Here is an 18,510-nt window from a genome sequence, read left to right as displayed (position 1 = left end):
GGGGCTTTACGCGCACTGTTATTATTTATTTCTTTGTTTCATGTGTATTTAACAATAACAACGGTGGCTACTTTACGATCTGTGAATATTACCGTGAGCGAATGACAGTCCCGTGCTTCTGTTCCCACACCGACACATCGGGAAAATCATCTGGGGGAGGATGAAGCGGCGCAATGCGGACTGCAGCAAACTCAGACGGCCGTTAAAACGGAACCGAATCACCGAGGGTATATATAGCAGGTACAGAAAAAAATGGGTTGGAGGGACGCTATTGTATAACAATGGCGCCTCTCTCATTGTCGACATTGCTCTTCCACGCTGTGTCTCATTTCATGTTCAACGATGGTGTACATGACGGGCAATTCAAAAACCTAAATTAACATTCTGGTTGATGTTGTGGAGGAGCCCGAACGTGTGTTAATTTTGTTCCTGGCTAGCTAACGGTAGTTCATTCAAATCTGGCTCCGCATTTAAATACCGTTTGCTAGAAATCGCCCAGTGGCTAGTGTGACTCATCCAACAGAACATATGTTCCTTTTTTTTTTTTTTTGTCAATAAAATGATCATGACAACGGATTTAGTAGACAAAATGATTTATGTTTTGAGATGCAGACTCAAAGGTCTGAACATTGTTTCATCGGGAATGTGCGCGTATATAAACCGATGTACTTTTGTGCACAGAAATGTGTGTACGTTCTATCACGATCTTTAATGTTTGAGGCAATTTTGTAACATTTTGATAATTCACTCTTAACTATTACAGTAGCATAATTGCCCTATATTTACTAATTACACTTGTTTTTTCCTACAAATTTTCATCTATCTATCACCTCAATTGCTGCAAAACTATTCGCCATTTGGCCCAATTGCACGTCACAGAAATCCAAGCTCCACAATTTTAAGCAGCTCGCTTTTGTCCCAAACGTAATTATCTCCAACGTGTCTTTTGTCTTCCTCTCTCTCCAGTACATTCCTGTATCTGAAGTTCCTGGTCGTGTGGGTGTTAGTTCTGCTGGCTGACTTTGTGTTGGAGTTCAGGTTTGAGTACCTGTGGCCCTTCTGGCTTTTCCTTCGCAGCGTCTACGATTCCTACAGATATCAGGGACTGGTAAGAACGTGTTTTTATAACAAAAGATGAAAATGTATTTCAGCCAAAAAGGAATGTAAGATGCTTATTTGTAACTGCACATTTTAGAGCATGATTAAAGTCTCTTTTCCCCTTTTTGTTTCAGGCGTTTTCATTCTTCTTTGTGTTTGTGGCACTCACATCAGACATCATCTGCCTCCTCTTCATCCCTGTGCAGTGGCTGTTCTTTGCTGCCAGCACCTACGTATGGGTCCAGTATGTGTGGCACACAGGTTAGCTCACGGTTTATTGTAATTTGAGTTTTTTTTTTTTACATCAAATTGTGGCCATAAAGCATTAAAGCTTTGAATCCGCAATTTACCGGTTGAAATGCATGACTGAGCCTTTTATGGATGAGAGCAACCTTGACTTTGTGTGTTTTTGTGTGTGACACCCAGAGAGAGGAGTGTGTCTTCCCACTGTGTCGTTGTGGATCCTGTTTGTGTACATCGAAGCTGCCATCCGCTTCAAAGACCTGAAGAACTTTCATGTCGACTTGTGTCGACCTTTTGCCGCTCACTGGTAAGTCTTTCAATTATTCTGCAAAAGTATCCACGTGCCGTATAGCAGAGGCTCTTCAACCGTTTGCTCTGATGTGCCGTCCTAAAATGCACTTGTAGGTCATTGCCGCAGTAATCGGAATATTCACTTTTTATTCCACAAAATCACGCAAGATGTTTTTTTTTTTTACACAACTATCAGCATAGTTCTTTATTTAGTCATTCAAAACATTGTTTTTTTTTCCTTTGAATTTTGACATTTTGACTTCACTGAAAATTAGGGATGTTCGATACCACTTTTTTATAATCAATACCACTGATACCAGGTACCGATACCACAAGTACTTTTGATACATAAAATTTCCCTCAAAAAAGACAAAGAAAAAAAAGTATATTTAGCATTTGAATATGATCTGTTAAAAACACTGCGGAAAAGAGCCTTTTTGCAACATGGCCCTGGTTGATCTCTTATACTCTGCTGCCACCTGCTGGCTGTTTTTTGTAATAACTATCATTGCTTTAAGCGTTCTCTTCACTGCAGAGGCTGTCCATCAAAGCCTTCTGTATAAACGTATAAATACGTTTTTGTGACCATGGCAATATTTAAAATGGAAGTTTTTGGGAGGAAATGAGTTAAGATGATCTGTTATCGGCCGATGCCGAAATGCATCAAAATGCCAAATATCGGCGCCGGTAATCAGGTTATCCCTAATTTGGAGTTATCTGGAGACTGAGACTCGTTCTGCAGAAGGCAATGCTCTCTCCTCTGCATCCAGATACAAAATGAATGACGCAAGCTCAAAGCCACCACTGGCTAAATGTAACCCGTATACCTCCTCGGGTTACACATCGTCTGATATATTTCCCAGAGTAGGACGCATTCACATGCAGCATCATTCTGAACCAGCTTTGGATTGATTTTGACTTATTTATTCACATAATTTGTCCCTCCCATACTTTCCTTAATGAAATCAATAACGATGAAGACAAAGCAGACCTGGTGCATGACCAATTTCCATGTAGAGCACTTTGTATACAGCAATGCTTGTTTTCAAGTGCTTTATAAATAAAGTGGAGTTGAGCAGGTGCAGTTTAATCTCAATCTTTGCCAAATTTCTTCTTGACAGTATTGGCTACCCAGTGGTGACGCTGGGCTTTGGCTTCAAGAGCTACGTGAGCTACAAGATGCGGCTAAGGAAACAGAAAGAGGTGCAAAAGGAGAACGAGTTCTACATGGAGTTGCTGCAACAGGCTCTGCCGCCCGAGCAACAGATGCTGCAACGACAAGAGCGGGAAGCGGAGGAGGGTAAAATGCGTAAAAGTGACAAAGACCATCTTTTACAATCATTCCTTTCATGTCTGCTAATTTTGCTTGTCTATGTTTTCTCCCTTTCGCTTCAGCTAAAGGGATTCCAGAAACAGAGCCTTCCATCGGGCCTCAAAACGGAGGACCCCCCGGTAAGAAAAGCACCTCGGTCCCATTACCTGAACTGGAGTACCGAGAAAAAGGGAAGGACGGCACTGCAAAAGAGCGCGAAGGCAAAAAACAAAACACAATTGGAATCAATAACAACATTATACACTCACTGGACTCCAAACTTCCGGAGACGGAATATATCGAGAACTACATCAGGGCAAAGAAACTGAGCAACGACGTGGCGGGAGAGAACGCGCACGGCGACTCCAATACCCTCGCCGCTTCCAAGGAAGAAGCGGCGGCGAGTGGGAAGAACTACAAAAATGTCGCGGGGGGCGGCGTCTGCAACTCGTCGCCACGGAATCACAGTTTCAGTAACGGCAGCATTCCGACGGGTTCCTCGTCCAGTAAGAATGACAAAAAACACAAGGGGGGTGGGAAAAGTCCAAAGGATCCACTGGAAAACTGCATCCCCAACAACCAGCTGGGGAAGATGGATGCTTTAGTACGGTAAGAGATGAGTGTTGGCTTGTGTTCCATGATATAACCCCGCCCGCCAATAAACAAGTACAGACGCTCCCCTACTTACGAACATTCGAGTTGCGAACAACGGTGCATACGAACATTTCTGCGCGTACAGTATGTCGAAAAATGTTCGGAAAGAAATGCTGTAAGTTAGATTTTGTATTGCGCGTGGTGCTTCTTTCCGCCGCTAATACCGACGATTGGCGCTGTGAGAGCTCATTGGAGGCTGAGCAACGTGGCGAGGAGGAGGAGGAAGAAAACGCCGGTCCCCATGAAGCAGGAAATAACTTTTGAAGCGACGAAGAATCTCTCATGATATAAAATCCTCCTCTTCCTCCTCCTCCATCATCTCCTTAAGCATCGAGTACATCTTCCAAAAGTAAGTTAAACTTCATTTTATTTATCTTATTACGTACATGTACATACTGTGTGTGTCTTTCGCTCTCTCTCTCTAACATACGTAGTACAGTACAGTACTGTACGTATTCTCTCCATTTTATTAAAAGTTTTTTTCAGTACAAACCAATGCAGGTTACTTGTACAAGCCTTAAACATACTTATATAAACCTTCAATATACTTATATAGGCTTTAAACATAAATTATAATACAAAATATAGCACTGAAGCAACTTACGAACAAATTCACCTTACGAACGATCGTCCGGAACGTAACTCGTTCGTAAGGTGGGGAGCGTCTGTATGTCGAATTTAGAAACCTACTTGTCATGTACTCCAGTGAGTAGCAATTAAAAACAGAAAGTCCCGTGGATGACCTGTGCCCTCATTGCCCCCCTCCCCCCACCCCTCCGGTATGAAAAAGGATGGAGCAGGACGTGAAACGCCTCAAGGCAGACCTGCAGGCCAACAGGCAGGTGGAGTCGGACTTGCGGAGTCAGCTGTCCACTCTGAGCAGCCAAGACCGCAGCCTTCGCTGTGAACTGAGCCAGCTCCAGCAGGACAATGAACTGCTCCAGAACAAGTGGGTGCACGTTTGCGTTGAATGCGCATACAATTCCTAGAATATCAAAAGAAGTGACGACAGTCGTGGCCAAAAGTTTTGAGAATGCCACAAATAGGAATTTTCACAAAAATACATTTGAACTATTTCTATTATATTCTATTTCTATTTTTTTCCTCTTTTGTTAACAAGAGTATGAAAAGCTAGAATTTGTTTATTGTATATTTGGAACAGATATAAAATGTGTGATTAATCGTGAGTTACTAGTAAAGTCATGCGATTAATCACGATTAAAATTTCAATCACCTGAAGCCCCAAATTTTTAATAATCTTTCCTTCTTTCTTTTTTTAAATTCATTCGCTGCCATTGACTGCTTTAAACGCCGAAAATTCATTTGAACAAATTTCTATTAGTTTAAAATTTTTTCCACTTTTGTTAATAAGTATGAAAACCTAGAATGTTTTTTGATTGTACATTTAGAACAGATATAACTAGTGAAGTTATATGATTAATTACAATTTAAAAAAAAAATGTAATTGGCTGTCGTTCCCAATTTTTTATAATTTTTTAAAAATGAATATCAATGAGTTAATTTGACCTAAAAATTCATAACAAGGAGTCTTGGCTTTGTCTGTTGCTGTTTGCCGAGAGAAATGACTTATGTTGATGGTCTTAACATTCATGGCAACGTCAGAAACGTAACACACACATCGTGTCTTGCAATTTTCTCCTCTGCTTAAGGGAATTTGTGTGTATTTTGGGCGACTTGGAAAAGTAAGCGGGGCGAAGGAATGACATTTAAAGTATTTGGAATTGCTGTCAAATGCCAAAACGCGGCAATTTCCTAATGCTGCAACCTGCCGCCACAGGCTCCACAGCTCCGTCCAGGCCAAGCAGAAGGACAAGCAGACCATCTCCCAACTGGAGAAGAGACTAAAAGCCGAGCAGGAAGCGCGGGTCCTCGCTGAGAAACAGCTGGCCGAGGAGAGGAAGAGGAAGAAGATGGAGGAGGCCACGGCCGCCAGAGCGGTGGCATTAGCCGCAGCCACCAGGTACGCCATTCGGAAAAAAAGTCAACATCGAAGGACAACGCCAGGTTGATTCCCGCTACGATTCTCGCTTCCCCTTCCAGAGTGGAGTCGACGGATTCCCTGCGCGGCCGCATCAGAGAGCTGGAGACGGAGTGCAAGAAGCTCAGCATGGACGTGAAAGTCAAAGAGGAGCAGATTCGAGATCTGGAGGGCAAGTGCCAGGTAGGACCGCAGGAGGAGTATGCGGTCACATTCGGCGCTTGGTTTACATCTCGCGAATCTTGCCTGCAGGAGTTGCGCAAGTACAAAGAGAACGAGAAGGATACGGAGGTGTTGATGTCCGCCTTGTCAGCCATGCAGGAGAAGACGCAGCACCTGGAGAACAGCCTCAGTGCCGAGACCAGGATCAAGCTGGACCTGTTCTCCGCACTGGGCGATGCCAAGAGGCAGCTGGAGATAGCGCAAGGTAGAGTTTGTTGGGTTTAAAAAAAAAAAAATCTGTTTCTAATAAGGGGTGTCAAAATTGGTGCGTTCAAGTTCCTTTGACGCCACTGATTTTGTTAACGCGTGATTAATGACCGCCCACTTGCAACACAGCAGACACGTGCACATCAAAATCTAGCATTAATAAATTGAAGAATAATGCATATATTTGTGGCAACTGTGCAGAATTTCACAAGTTACTTCATGTTGAAAATAAAAATGAACTGAGCTGTCATCATTTTTGCAATTATGCCATCTAGTGGCAGAAAAATTACCAACACAAATCAATATCATACATGTTTATTTTTTTTTTACAATACAGTATATCTTTTTTAATTTTAATTACATTTTATGAATTGAATTATAGATGCAGCCATATTTCTATTAGTTTAAAAAAAAATTCCCACGTATGTTAACAAGAGTATGAAATTTATTGTACATTTTATTGTAGATATAAAATTTGCGATTAAGCGTGAGTTAACTATTGAAGTCGTGCAATTAATTACAATTCAAACATTTAATCACCGGACACCCCAAGTTTCTCAATGTGTCCCTCTCAACTTGTCCCTCTTCCTGTTTATTCAGGCCAGATCCACCAGAGGGAGCAAGAGATAGCAGAGCTGAAGCAGAAGATCGCCGAGGTGATGGCAGTGATGCCAAGTCTCTCCTACTCGTCCGACAGCAGCAACCTGAGCCCGGTGACCCCACACTACTCCTCCAAGTTCATGGACAATAGTCCCTCCTCCCTGGACCCCAACGCCTCCGTCTACCAGCCGCTCAAAAAATGACTGGACTGACTTGTTTCCTTTTGTTTATTTGAAGCTCTCTGTTTCTGTTCCGGTCATTCTGAGTTTACAAGCCTCCGACAGATTTTGCACTGAGGGACTTCCTGCATACATATCGACATTTGAAGGGAGCTTTTTTGGCCAAACGAAGAGAAAGCCATTGTGTGTCACTTTTTGTCTGTTTTTTTCCTCAATAGGCTTTTTTTTTTTTGTATCTTGAGTCAAGTTTGGCTTTCATTTATCTTGAACTTAAAGGTACCTAATACATCAATTGAGAGATACATGAATGTAAAACTGTTCATGCTTTGAAACCCTGTTAACGTGAAGCAACGATTGTTTGATAACCCCCTTAAAAAAAGTATAAAAGTGTGTATACCCACTGGATTAATGGATAATCTAAATGCTGCAGTTGAGACCTCCTGGGTTAATCACGGCACTGCCAAAACAAAGAGCATCACCTTGTGTGCTGCAAAAACTTTCCATGTGGACCAAATTCCAACCTGTTAGGCTATATTCAATCAAATTAATGATGTCTTGGTAACTGCTCGTTACTGTTTTTTTTTGTTTGTTTTTTTTTGTGCAGATTTTCCAGTGCCTTTCAATTCAGCTGGATGCTTTTGGCAGTTTTTCCTCTCGAAAGGCAAATACAATTAAGTCACCAGCTCAACCAAGAACTTGCAAATTCCAAACTTAAAATACCGACCGCCTGAGTTTTGTCTTAAAGGTACATTTTGATGGTGACTCGGTCTTGATGTGCCCAAACATCAACTAAACTGTCTCCTCATGCCTAAAAACGGCATTTCTTTGTTTACAGCAATGTACATTAACTTAGAGGAATGTTACTTTGTTAAGTTAAGTGCCAAGTGTTTTGTGTGTTATCCATTTTTTTTTTTTTACTTGAATTGATGTAGTTAGCATAACATATTTTTTAAAAAGGTGCTGTTCAATTGTTTTGGTGTCACTAGAACGTATCTAGACGGTGTAGAGTTTACACGGCCGATTGCGATGATGAAGCAGCAGGTTGTCACTTTGATTGTGTTATTCATACATGTATTTATTTGTGCATTTAATTATGAGACCGTATTTTTGTATTTCTCATAATGTTCGGTTGACTTTGCTCTAATTTCCAGTCAGGCGGGATTTTGTGAACGTGAACCATTTTTTGATCATGTTTGTGCTCTCATGTGACCTACCGGGAACACTTCTTGTTGTGGATCGCTCTGACTTCGTAAATTCAGTCAGCCAAGGAGAGGTCAAAGTGATTTGTGTTCTATTTTTCTTCATTTCCCACATCTCATTTTACTCAGTGACGGTGTCACACTTTCAGTTTGACCATCGCTATTAAAGTCTTGTTGGAGGCAGTGCAAGCCTTTCAAACGGTGTGTGATCTGTGTGTCTGGTACATATTAAAGTGTTTATATAATCTGAAAAAATTGAAGACAATTGAAATCATTTTGAGATATGCAAGGGTCATAAACTGGCCTTTTCTCCTTTTGTGATATATTAAACATTTTTAAACATCTGTAGGTGAAAATATGCTATATAACTGAACAGAAATTAGATTAAACAAATTGCTTGCTATCTGATTATTTAATATAATCAGAAAAATATGTAAATAGTAGTTCCTTTACCAGAAACACATTTTTTTCTTGACTAGCAGCTAAAACAGCTAGCAAATACTCTTGAGCAAAATTGAATTGCCACCTTGTAACTATAATTATATTCTAGTAAAATGTCATTCTGGAATGACACACAAAAATAACCATAAGAACTCCGTTCTGAAATCTGAAGTGATAATATCAAAGCCAGGCTCTTTGTTGAGTTACTCATGTGGGTTGCAAGATTTCCGATAGTCCGTGAAGGCACCACAATGACGCTCTGGCCCCCAACAGTTCGCCGGTCAACATTTGTGAAACTTCTCCGGACTTTCTGCGCGTTGCACGCCGATATGGATGCGCTTAAATCGGCCGGGAGAGCCATTATCCGAAGACCCAGTGCGGCTAAACAGTCTTGGACTGCCAGAAGACACCGAAGTAAGTTGTACATGTATTGTTTATTTTCTCCACTTAAATGAATAGACTGTAACCCCTCGCAGTTTTTAATGGAGAGTGCCCCTTTAAATAATAAATAGACTTTCCTGATGTAGTCACTTGCTATTTAAATCTTAGTTGTTGAGTATGTTTTTTTTCAATTACAGATTTACTTCATTTGACTGATACAAGGTGAGAGGTGAGGGTTTCAAATAAAGCAGGCATTGATTTTAATGCCTTGCTCAGGGGGTCCCAGTCCAGTTTTGTGGGGTCACGGTCTGTCCAGTGAGATAAATCTCACTTGATTTTAATCAACCTGGAAATATTTATATACCCTGGTAGATTTTCAAACCCCTGAAAATTAAAACAAAAAAAATGGATGAAAACCTTACATTTCCAAAAGCAATACATTTCAGGAATAAAAAATAAAAAAATAAAATAAAATTAAAAAAAAGGAACGTTGACACAACACCTCCTTTATTTTTTTAAGTAATCAAAGCAAAATTTAAAAAAAACATACAAACTTTGAATCTTGAGGCAACATATTGCTGCACGGCTCCCGCCACGTTTAATAAATATTTTTGATCATTTGTAAAAACAAAAAAAAAACTAAAATAGCACACCAACTGTGGACTAACAATAGTAGTAGACTAACAAAGTTACATTTTATCTTAACTCATTCACTGCCTTTGACGGCTATAGACGTCAAAAAATTAATTTGAACTATTTCTATTAGTTTAACATTTTTTTTCACTTTTGTTAACAAGAGTATGAAAACCTAGATTTTTTTTTTTTAGAAATACAGATATAAAATGTGGGATTAATTAAAAATTTTAATCGCTTGACGCCCCGAATTTTTCTTAATCTTTAAATCACGTCAGGCGATTAAATTTTTTTAATTAATCACACATTTTATATCTGTATTTCCCCCAAAAAAATCTAGGTTTTCATACTCTTGTTCACGTATTTTGCCGTCAATGGCAGTGAATGAGTTAACACTAATGTAAATGTTTGTGTTATTCTAATTACAGTACCACGCAAATCAATCCTTATGTAGCGTTTTCCCGTAACTGGCTGAATTTTCTCATTTGAAGGAGGTATTTTAGGGTAATTGTGTTGTTCAAAGAGATTATTAGAGGAATTATGGCTTCCCGGTAAAAGCGGCAAGTGACCCACTTGTTGTAGAAGCAGCACATTGTGGTATAGATTACAGTACAGGATTGGCCTTCTGGGAGCGCATTCCTCGCCAGCGCCGACCCAAATTGACCGGGGCAGACTTCCCAGGTGTGAACTGAGCCCAAGTTGTGTAAAGTTACAAAGTACTTGAAGTGTTTTTTTTAATTTTTATTCATGATTGGTTCATTAACGCATATTGAACAATGTTTATCAAGTTCACTTCCGGCATTTAAATACCAGATTACAATAGCTCACTTGTAATCCACTTTTAGTGGTAAATGTGCACGTTAATCTGTACTTTGTGCCTTGGTTGCATAAATTTACTTTGACTTTTGGTATGTTTGAACGTTTGTTTAAAAAAAAAACAAAAAAAAAACGTTTGGCTTCAGTAGTGTATGGACACAGTTGACGGTTTCCATGGAGATTGTGTGTTCAGCCAAGTGTCTGCCCTTTTGGACCAGCGTGGAAATAGATGCTCCGGAGTCGAAATTGATGGAGAAATAACATTCGCTTGCTTCTTTTTTTTTTTTTTTCCTGTGGTGTGAGTTTATTTTAGCTGCTAACACATGCATGTTTACACTGGTTTGTGCTGTTGCTGACCTTCAGCTTCCTGTAAGAGGATGTTACCAAAGTGCTTCTGCCAGTCTTGCATTAAAAAGTTCCATCCATCCTTTTTCTAGAACGCTTGTCCACATTAAGTCGAGAACTGTTTGTTTGAAAACATTGACTGCATTAAGGTTCAATTTAGCTTAGCTTAGCGATAATCGCGTCTCTTTTGCCGCCAGCTGATGTGATGATATAAATACCATTTATATGGTCAAGATGCTGTTTGCAGCCTCCTTCACAACTTCATTTGTGGTCCTTCTTAACTCATTCACTGCCATTGACGGCTATAGACGTCAAAAATTCATTTGAACTATTTTTATTATTTATATTCATTTTTTCCACAAGAGTATGAAAACCTCGAATTTTTTTAAAGTATATTCAGAACAAATATAAAATCGTGAGTTAACTAGTGAAGTCATGCGATTAATTCCGATGACAAATTTTAATCGCCTGACGCCCCTAATTTTTCATGTATATATTTTTTTAAATCTTTTTTTTTTTTTAAAGAAAAGATTATTTAAAAAATAGGGGCATAAGGTGATTTTTTTTTTTTCTGGAGGATGGATGGATGGATGGATAATTTTATAATATATATTTTTTTTATTGTAATTGATCGCATGACTTTACTAGTTAACTCACGATTAATAACAAATTTTATATCTGTTCTAAATGTGCAATACATTTTTTTCTAGGTTTTTCTTTATCTTTGTTAACAAAAGTGAAAAAAATGTTAAACTAATAGAAAAAGTTCAAATTAATTTTTTGACGTCTATAGCCGTCAATGGCAGTGAATGAGTTAAGATAAAATGTAACTTTGTTTTATTGTTAAGGAGTACTATTGTTAGTCCACAGTTGGTGTGCTATTTTAGTTTTTTTTTTGTTTTTACAAATGATCAAAAATATTTATTAAGAGAAAAAGAAGAAAAAAATGTTAAACTAATAGAAATCGTTAAAATAATTTTTTGACGTCTATAGGCGTCAATGGCAGTTAATGAGTTAATTTATAGTTGTGAGGAAACACCTAAGGAATTGGTAATGTCATGGTACTTAATTGGGTTGTTTTTCTGCTCAAGTCTCCTCCCCCTCCAACACCAGTTTCCCCTACTTTCTTGCCCTGAGGAAATGTATGTAAACACAGATCCAAGGTCAGTGCCAGGTGGTGCCAGAACCGATAAGAAAACCCACAGCTGCTTCTTCAGCAGTTACTCTTTACTCCTCCTCGCTCTTTTGTCAGTTAGAGCCGCCCAGTGTGTTGATTTCAGAAACGTGATACTTTTCATACACATCCTACACGCTCCCAACTCTTTGACTTTAACTGTGGAGGTCTATATGTTGTTTTTGAAGATAATATATTGACTTTACACTGGCAGTACCTCTGACCTAGATATGATGTCCCGGCTGCCTCCCCTTAAGAGGGAGTAGATGAATTAGCTCAACTCAAGCTGTTTACATTTTGTTTCTTTCTTCCTTAAAAAAAAAAAAAAAGTTGACATAGGTAAATGAGATAATGACATATTAACTCATTCATTGCCATTGACGGCTATAGACGTCGAAAATTCATTTAAACTATTTCTATTAGTTTCACATTCCCCCCCCCCCCCACACACACACTTTTGTTAACAAGAGTATGAAAACCTAGAAAAATATGTACATTTAGAGCAAATATAAAATTAATCACACATTTTAAAATGTACAATAAAATATTTTTCCCCCTAAGTTTTCATACTCTTGTTAGCATAAAAGTGGGAGGAAATGTTAAACTAATAGAAATATGGCTATATCTTAGTCATCGATACAGTGATTTCATAATAATTCATAAAATTTAGTTTAAGTGTAAATAACGAGTGTAAGTGAGATTTGTGTTAAGGTAATTTTTCTGCCACTAGATGGCACAATTGTATTTGTAAGACATTTTTCATCTAATCTTTAACATGAAGTAACTTGTGAAATTCTGCACATTTTTTAAATTTAAAAATGCAACTTGACCCCAGTCTCCACAAATATATGCATTATTATCGAATTTATTACTGCTAAATTTTGAAATGGACGTGTCTGGTGTGTTGCGGCTGGAATTCCCCCAGTACAGGCTTTACAAGTAAGGGGCGGTCATCGCATAATGGCATTAAATGAACCTTAAATTCACTTAAAATGAACATACTAATTTTGACACCCCTAATTAAAAGCAGTGGCTTTGACTTTGGCTTCGACTTAAACTACACGATTTAAAAAGTTCTATTCTGTTATGCTTTTGATGATCATCAGGAACGATATGAAAGTTTGCAACTCAAAGATTTCTACACACAAATAAGACATCTAACTGAATCTGTCTCTACAAAAACAAAGTCATAAATACCATGAAATTCGGTTTTGCACCAAAAATGTGACTTTTAAAACAGAATCCCTCAATGATTTGGTTACACGCTGTCTTTATTTTATATTGGGAAGAGCTTCTAGAGAACTGGACTGACACGAGAGAGGCCATCCTGGATGGGATGACCTTTAGCCTCCGTCACCTCGGCATGACCTTAGTAGATCAGCCCAAAGGCGAGGAACTGGCAGCCGCAGCGGTGAAGAGGATTGTTGCCACGGTAAGACTGAAATTTATAAATATAATTTAAAAAAAACTATCAGAGCGTGTGCTGGTGTTTTTCAGTGCACCAACTGTAGAAACCATTTTTTAACTCATTCACTGCCATTGACGGCTATAGACGTATTAGTTTCACATTTTTTTCCCACTTTTTTAACAAGAATATGAAAACCTAGAATTTTTTTTTATTAGACATTTAGAACAGATATAAAATTTGGGATTAATCTTGAGTTAACTAGTGAAGTCAAGAGATTAATTAGATAAAAAAAAAAAATCACCTCTTGCCCCTAAATTTTAATAATTATAAAAAAAATGGCAATGAATGAAATAATGATAATATATATAATTAATTACAATAACAAAAAAAAAATTGCCTAATGCCCCTAATAAAAAAAAAAGATTATAAAAAATGATGGGCATCAGATGATTAAATTTTTTTTAATTGTAATTAATCGATTAATCACAAATTTTATATCTGTTATAAATGCACAATAAAAAAAAATAGGTTTTCATACTCTTGACAAAAGTGGAAAAAAAAGTGAAACTAATTATAGTTCAAATAAATTTTTGACGTCTATAGCCGTCAATGGCAGTGAATGAGTTAATTGTTTGTAAACAAAATATACATTTACCTTATGGTTCTCTGTCCATTGCCTCCAAAATGTATGTCAATGTTGACATCATAGTATTCAAAATGTTTTGTGTGGCAGGCGAAAATCAGTGGGAAAAAAGCAAGCAAAGTCTACCTTAAAGTGACTCCTCAAGGGATCACTCTCCATGACAGTTCCACCAACAACTTTCTGGAAAACATCTCCATATACAGGTGTGTGCAGACCTGCACAAATGCTCATCCTGCGCTATTTGTAGCATATTTGTCTTAACTGCTCAACCGCGGGCCTGCAGAATATCCTACTGTACAGTGGACAAAACGCATGACCGAGTGTTTGCATTCATCGCCCAAAACACCCTCAACGGGACACTGGAGTGCCATGCTTACCTGTGCCCCAAGAGGAAAGAGGTGAGAACGGCGCTCTCGTTAGAAGTTAGCCGTCATGAATGTGTTGTTATTCAAGTGTTTGCATGTTTTCTTCCGTAGGCTCAGGCTGTAGCTTTGACAGTAGCTCAGGCCTTCGGAGTGGCTTTTGAACTGTGGCAAGTGACCCGGGAAGGTAAACCTGAGACTCCTTGGAGTGGATCCGTAGCACTGCTTCGAGCAATTATTTTTTAATTTAATTGCGTATTGTCATACCGAATTTTGGGTATGTTTGTCAAGAGTGACTTATTTTCTCTAATCTGCAAAAAAAAAAAAAAAAAACATCTTTAATGGGATGTAGGTGGAGTTTATGGGTCTTTTTTGCCTGTGTTTTAGAGAAAGGAAAGCAAGTTGAGTCCAACTCAAAAGATGAGCTCAGCAGTAGTTCCCACTCCGAGAGATCCTCCAGCCCCAAAGGTAAAACTGCTTCCACCGAGAACCAAAATATTAAGACGCATTAGGCATGTTTTCGTGACCGGCATTTTCAATGCTCTTGGCCGGTGTGGCAGCAGACAACGAAAGAGGTTACCCTCATTTTAAACAGAGCAAAATAATAATAATAATAATAATAATAGAAATAATAATAATAATAATAATAGTAATAATGATAGATGATGATGATGAAAATAATAATAATAATTCTTACGATCACTCTATAATAATAACAATAATTCTTATCACTATATTATTATTTTTTTTTTTTTAATTGTTATTATATATATATATATAATTCTTATGATCACTCTATGATAATAACAATAATTCTTATCACTCTATTCTTCTTCTTATTGTTATAATAATAATAATTATTATTATTATTATTAATTATTATTATTAAAGAGTGAGCACAAGAATTATTATTATATAATATATATTATATAATAATAATAATAATTCACTCTACTATTATTATTATTATTATTATTATTATGCATTAAATGAATTGATTTCTCTCTGCCTAATAATAATCCTTATTATCACTCTATAATAATAATACTAATACTACTACTACTACTTCTACTACTAATAATAATAATAATAATGAACTTACTCCGTCACCTCGGCATGACCTTAGTAGACCAGCCCAAAGGCTTTTCTCTCTTCCTGTACCCCAATTAAATTCACCAAAACCATGTTAGACTACTTGCGGCAGTTTTTAGACGTGGTCGGTGTACCTTTAGAAAAACTTTCTGCTTTCTAATTGTCATTTCGCCGGGCTTATATTCACAAATGCCTGAGCATTTCTGCATGCGCATTTAACGGCGTCCGTTAAATGTTAAACGAATTCCCCTCTGACAGTCTTCATCCAAACTGAGCGTTATGTTGAATATTGTTGTCTATCCTGCAAGACGTTGTTGCCATGGTCAACCTGTTGGACATTGAGGACAAGTTGGTAGCAGAGACCAATGGGAATGTTGATCAGATGGACAAGCAAAGGACGTCTGAGAGTCATATTAATCCATCCTGGGTAAAATATAGCGACACAATTATGCACAGTTACTTTGAGATGTCTGAGAATATCAACTCATTTTCTCTTTTCCAATGTAGGAACTAGAAGATGATTTGGACGAAGCGTTTTCCAAGTGAGTTTGGTGTGTTGAGTGTTTTAGTATTTGACAAAACTAAGCCTTGCTAATTGAATCTGATCATCTGCTTCAAAATATTCTCATGTTGTATCTTATTTTGCTTGGCCCCATGCTGTTGATTTTCTGTGTACTACTGCACAATATCTAATAAATATTTTTATTTAATTCATTTTTATTAGTAAGGTTAGGTATATATATATACCTAACCTTACTAATATATATATATATATATATATATATATATATATATAAATGTAAATAAATATGTAAATAAATTTACAATTTTTTTTCCGCAAATTTGCTAATTTATGAAGTCGCAAATCTACAAGTTATTTTTTCTCTCGCAAATGTGCTACTTTATTAAGTGGCAAATTTACGAGTTTTTTTTCCCTACAAATTTCTAAAGTCGCAAATTTACAAATTTTTTTACGCAAATTTGCTTATTTATAAAGTCGCAAATTTACTAGTTTTTTTTTCTCTCTCGCAAATTTACTACTTTATTAAGTGGCAAATTTAAGAGTTTTTTTCCCCCTGGAAATTTGCTACTTAATAAAGTGGAAGATTTGCCACATAATGAAGTGGCAAATTTGTGAGTTTTTTCTCGTTATATTGCCCTTGCCCTTTAAAAATATATATTTATACGTTATACGCCCTAATACACCGTCGTAGAGTCACAATTCGAGCTAAGAAAAGAAAATATTTATTCAATACTTTATAAATTGCACACCACCACCTCACAAACCATACAACATCTTTGATGATATAAATGGGAATGATACAATTTTACTAGCTAAACTTTGGTATGTTTGTGTCTTCAGCTGTGCTCTGGACAGCTCTGGTTCAGTTCCAGGTGACGTTGAGTATTCTCAGCAATCTGGCGTCGTAATCTCAGTGATCAATTTAAATCACAATTGTGTCGTCTTTCCTCGCTTTCATGCTCTGATTCAATTCTTTTTGTTTTCATTTCCTCTAAAATGAGAAAAATAATCAGATGGTTTATCACAACCTGACCGGAGTTGAAGGGAACTGAATATGTTGCAATCAATGTTTTCTTTACATGTTGTCCCCCCCTCAGACTGGCCGTGTCACGTACTAACCCCCAGATCTTGGACGTTGGGCTGATGCCCCCAACACTGACTGTGTGAACCGGCCGATGGAAACAAGCCCTGCGCCTTCTTTGGGAACGACACCCTCAGCTTTTGCACAAGGGTCAGGTTCACGTGCATGCACAGTGACTTCATATGGCTTTACTGTTTTATTATAAGAGCGAATATGAATTGTAATGTATTTATGGGCACAACATTCGATGAAGACATCAAATCACCAAAGTAATAATAACGGTCTTGTTATGGTGCTACAATAATAATCATCACCATCCGTATCAATGCAGAATGATTTCAGTTAGGATGACTTTTAATATTATTGATTATGTCGGGTTCACCAATTGTATCATGTCACCACATAATGGCCAGAGGTGCCACAAGATGGCGGCAAAGCACTTGTTTTCTTATTAGACAAGGCTATGGCCTGACTAATTGAAGCTTCTCCCCTCAATTCAATAGTTTCTTGGCCCCAAGAAGCAAAAGCATTTTTTTTTTAGACATGGACTTATTGGAGGATAGGTTCTAAAAAAAAAAAAGTTTTTGTATGATTAACATGACTTAAAGATTGATTTGTTTATCAAATAATAAACAAATGTTTTGAAAAATATATATATTTGAGCAATTATGTTAATAATTTAATAATGCAATGTTTGTTTGTTTTTAATTATAGCTAGTGCAAGTGGATGAGTGTATATTTTTCCCTCTGTTATCTTCTATACCAGTGTTCCTCAACCCTGGTCCTCGGGCCCCACTATCCAGCCTGTTTTCCATGTCTCCCGATTCCAACACAGGTGAGGATCGTTATATCATTCACTGCCATTGACGACTGTAGACGTCAAAAATTCATTTAAACTATTTCTATTCGTTTTTCCCCCCACTTTTGTTTACATGAGTATGAAAACCTAGACATTTTTTATTGTACAATTAGAACAGATATAATTTAATTTAATTATTCATAATTATTATTAATAATAATAATAATAATTAATTTATTTATTATTATTTATTTAATTATTTTAATCTAATTTTTAATAACCTTTTTTTATCGCGCAGGCGGTTACAATTTTTAATTGTAATTAATCGCATGACTTCAATAGTTAATAAGATTAATCACAAATTTTATATCTGTTCTAAATGTGCAATAAAAAAAAATCTAGGTTTTCATACTCTTGTAAACAAAAGTGGAAAAAATGTAAAAAAATACTAGAAATAGTTTAAATGAATTTTTGACGTCTATAGCCGTCAATGGCAGTGAATGAGTTCTCCAGAGCTTGCTAAATGAGCTGTCACTGGAAATAGGCAGACATGGAAAACAGGGTTGAGAAACACTGTTCTATACAGCATTTAATGACTGAGGTTACCCTAAAAAAATAAAATAAAAAATAAAAGTGATGTGCAAGGTTCTGCAGTTCATTTTCTGTCCTGCAGGTGGCAATGTTGCACCAGGGACATGGGGATCAAAATGTGAAGTGGAGTTTTGAAATCACTGATTGACATTATACTTTCACTACTAATAATTCTCTTGCAGCAACTGTAGCTTACCAGTAAATTTTACTATTGTAC

At 37.3% G+C, this 18,510-nt stretch overlaps 2 protein-coding genes across 3 annotated transcripts; both read left to right on the top strand.

The window, feature by feature from the left end:
* The first annotated feature begins 4 nt into the window (after nt 1–4).
* On the top strand, nt 5–8,193 carry LOC144037261 (macoilin-like). Its single transcript, XM_077548610.1, has 11 exons — nt 5–240; nt 967–1,108; nt 1,233–1,359; nt 1,525–1,648; nt 2,754–2,932; nt 3,028–3,553; nt 4,389–4,547; nt 5,397–5,579; nt 5,660–5,780; nt 5,850–6,024; nt 6,627–8,193. Exons 1-11 carry the CDS (start codon nt 161–163, stop codon nt 6,827–6,829), a joined length of 2,019 nt encoding a protein of 672 aa, XP_077404736.1. The 5' UTR covers nt 5–160; the 3' UTR covers nt 6,830–8,193.
* Nucleotides 8,194–8,723: 530 nt separating this feature from the next.
* LOC144037382 (low density lipoprotein receptor adapter protein 1-B-like) lies at nt 8,724–17,998 on the top strand. 2 transcript variants are annotated; one of them, XM_077548836.1, is made up of 9 exons: nt 8,724–8,859; nt 13,084–13,226; nt 13,936–14,048; nt 14,129–14,243; nt 14,322–14,394; nt 14,595–14,675; nt 15,608–15,726; nt 15,807–15,841; nt 16,920–17,998. In XM_077548836.1, the coding sequence occupies exons 1-9, from the start codon at nt 8,775–8,777 to the stop codon at nt 16,987–16,989; spliced, it is 834 nt and encodes a 277-aa protein (XP_077404962.1). In that variant the 5' UTR covers nt 8,724–8,774; the 3' UTR covers nt 16,990–17,998. The 2 variants fall into 2 exon arrangements, with proteins under 2 accessions (XP_077404962.1, XP_077404963.1); XM_077548837.1 differs by having other exon boundaries at nt 15,807–15,850.
* The last annotated feature ends 512 nt before the right edge of the window (nt 17,999–18,510 follow it).

Source organism: Vanacampus margaritifer, chromosome 17, assembly GCF_051991255.1.
Source record: "Vanacampus margaritifer isolate UIUO_Vmar chromosome 17, RoL_Vmar_1.0, whole genome shotgun sequence".
Lineage (NCBI taxonomy): Eukaryota > Metazoa > Chordata > Actinopteri > Syngnathiformes > Syngnathidae > Vanacampus > Vanacampus margaritifer.
The sequence above is the reverse complement of the archived record's forward strand: the minus strand, read 5'-3'. Positions and strand labels throughout refer to the sequence as shown.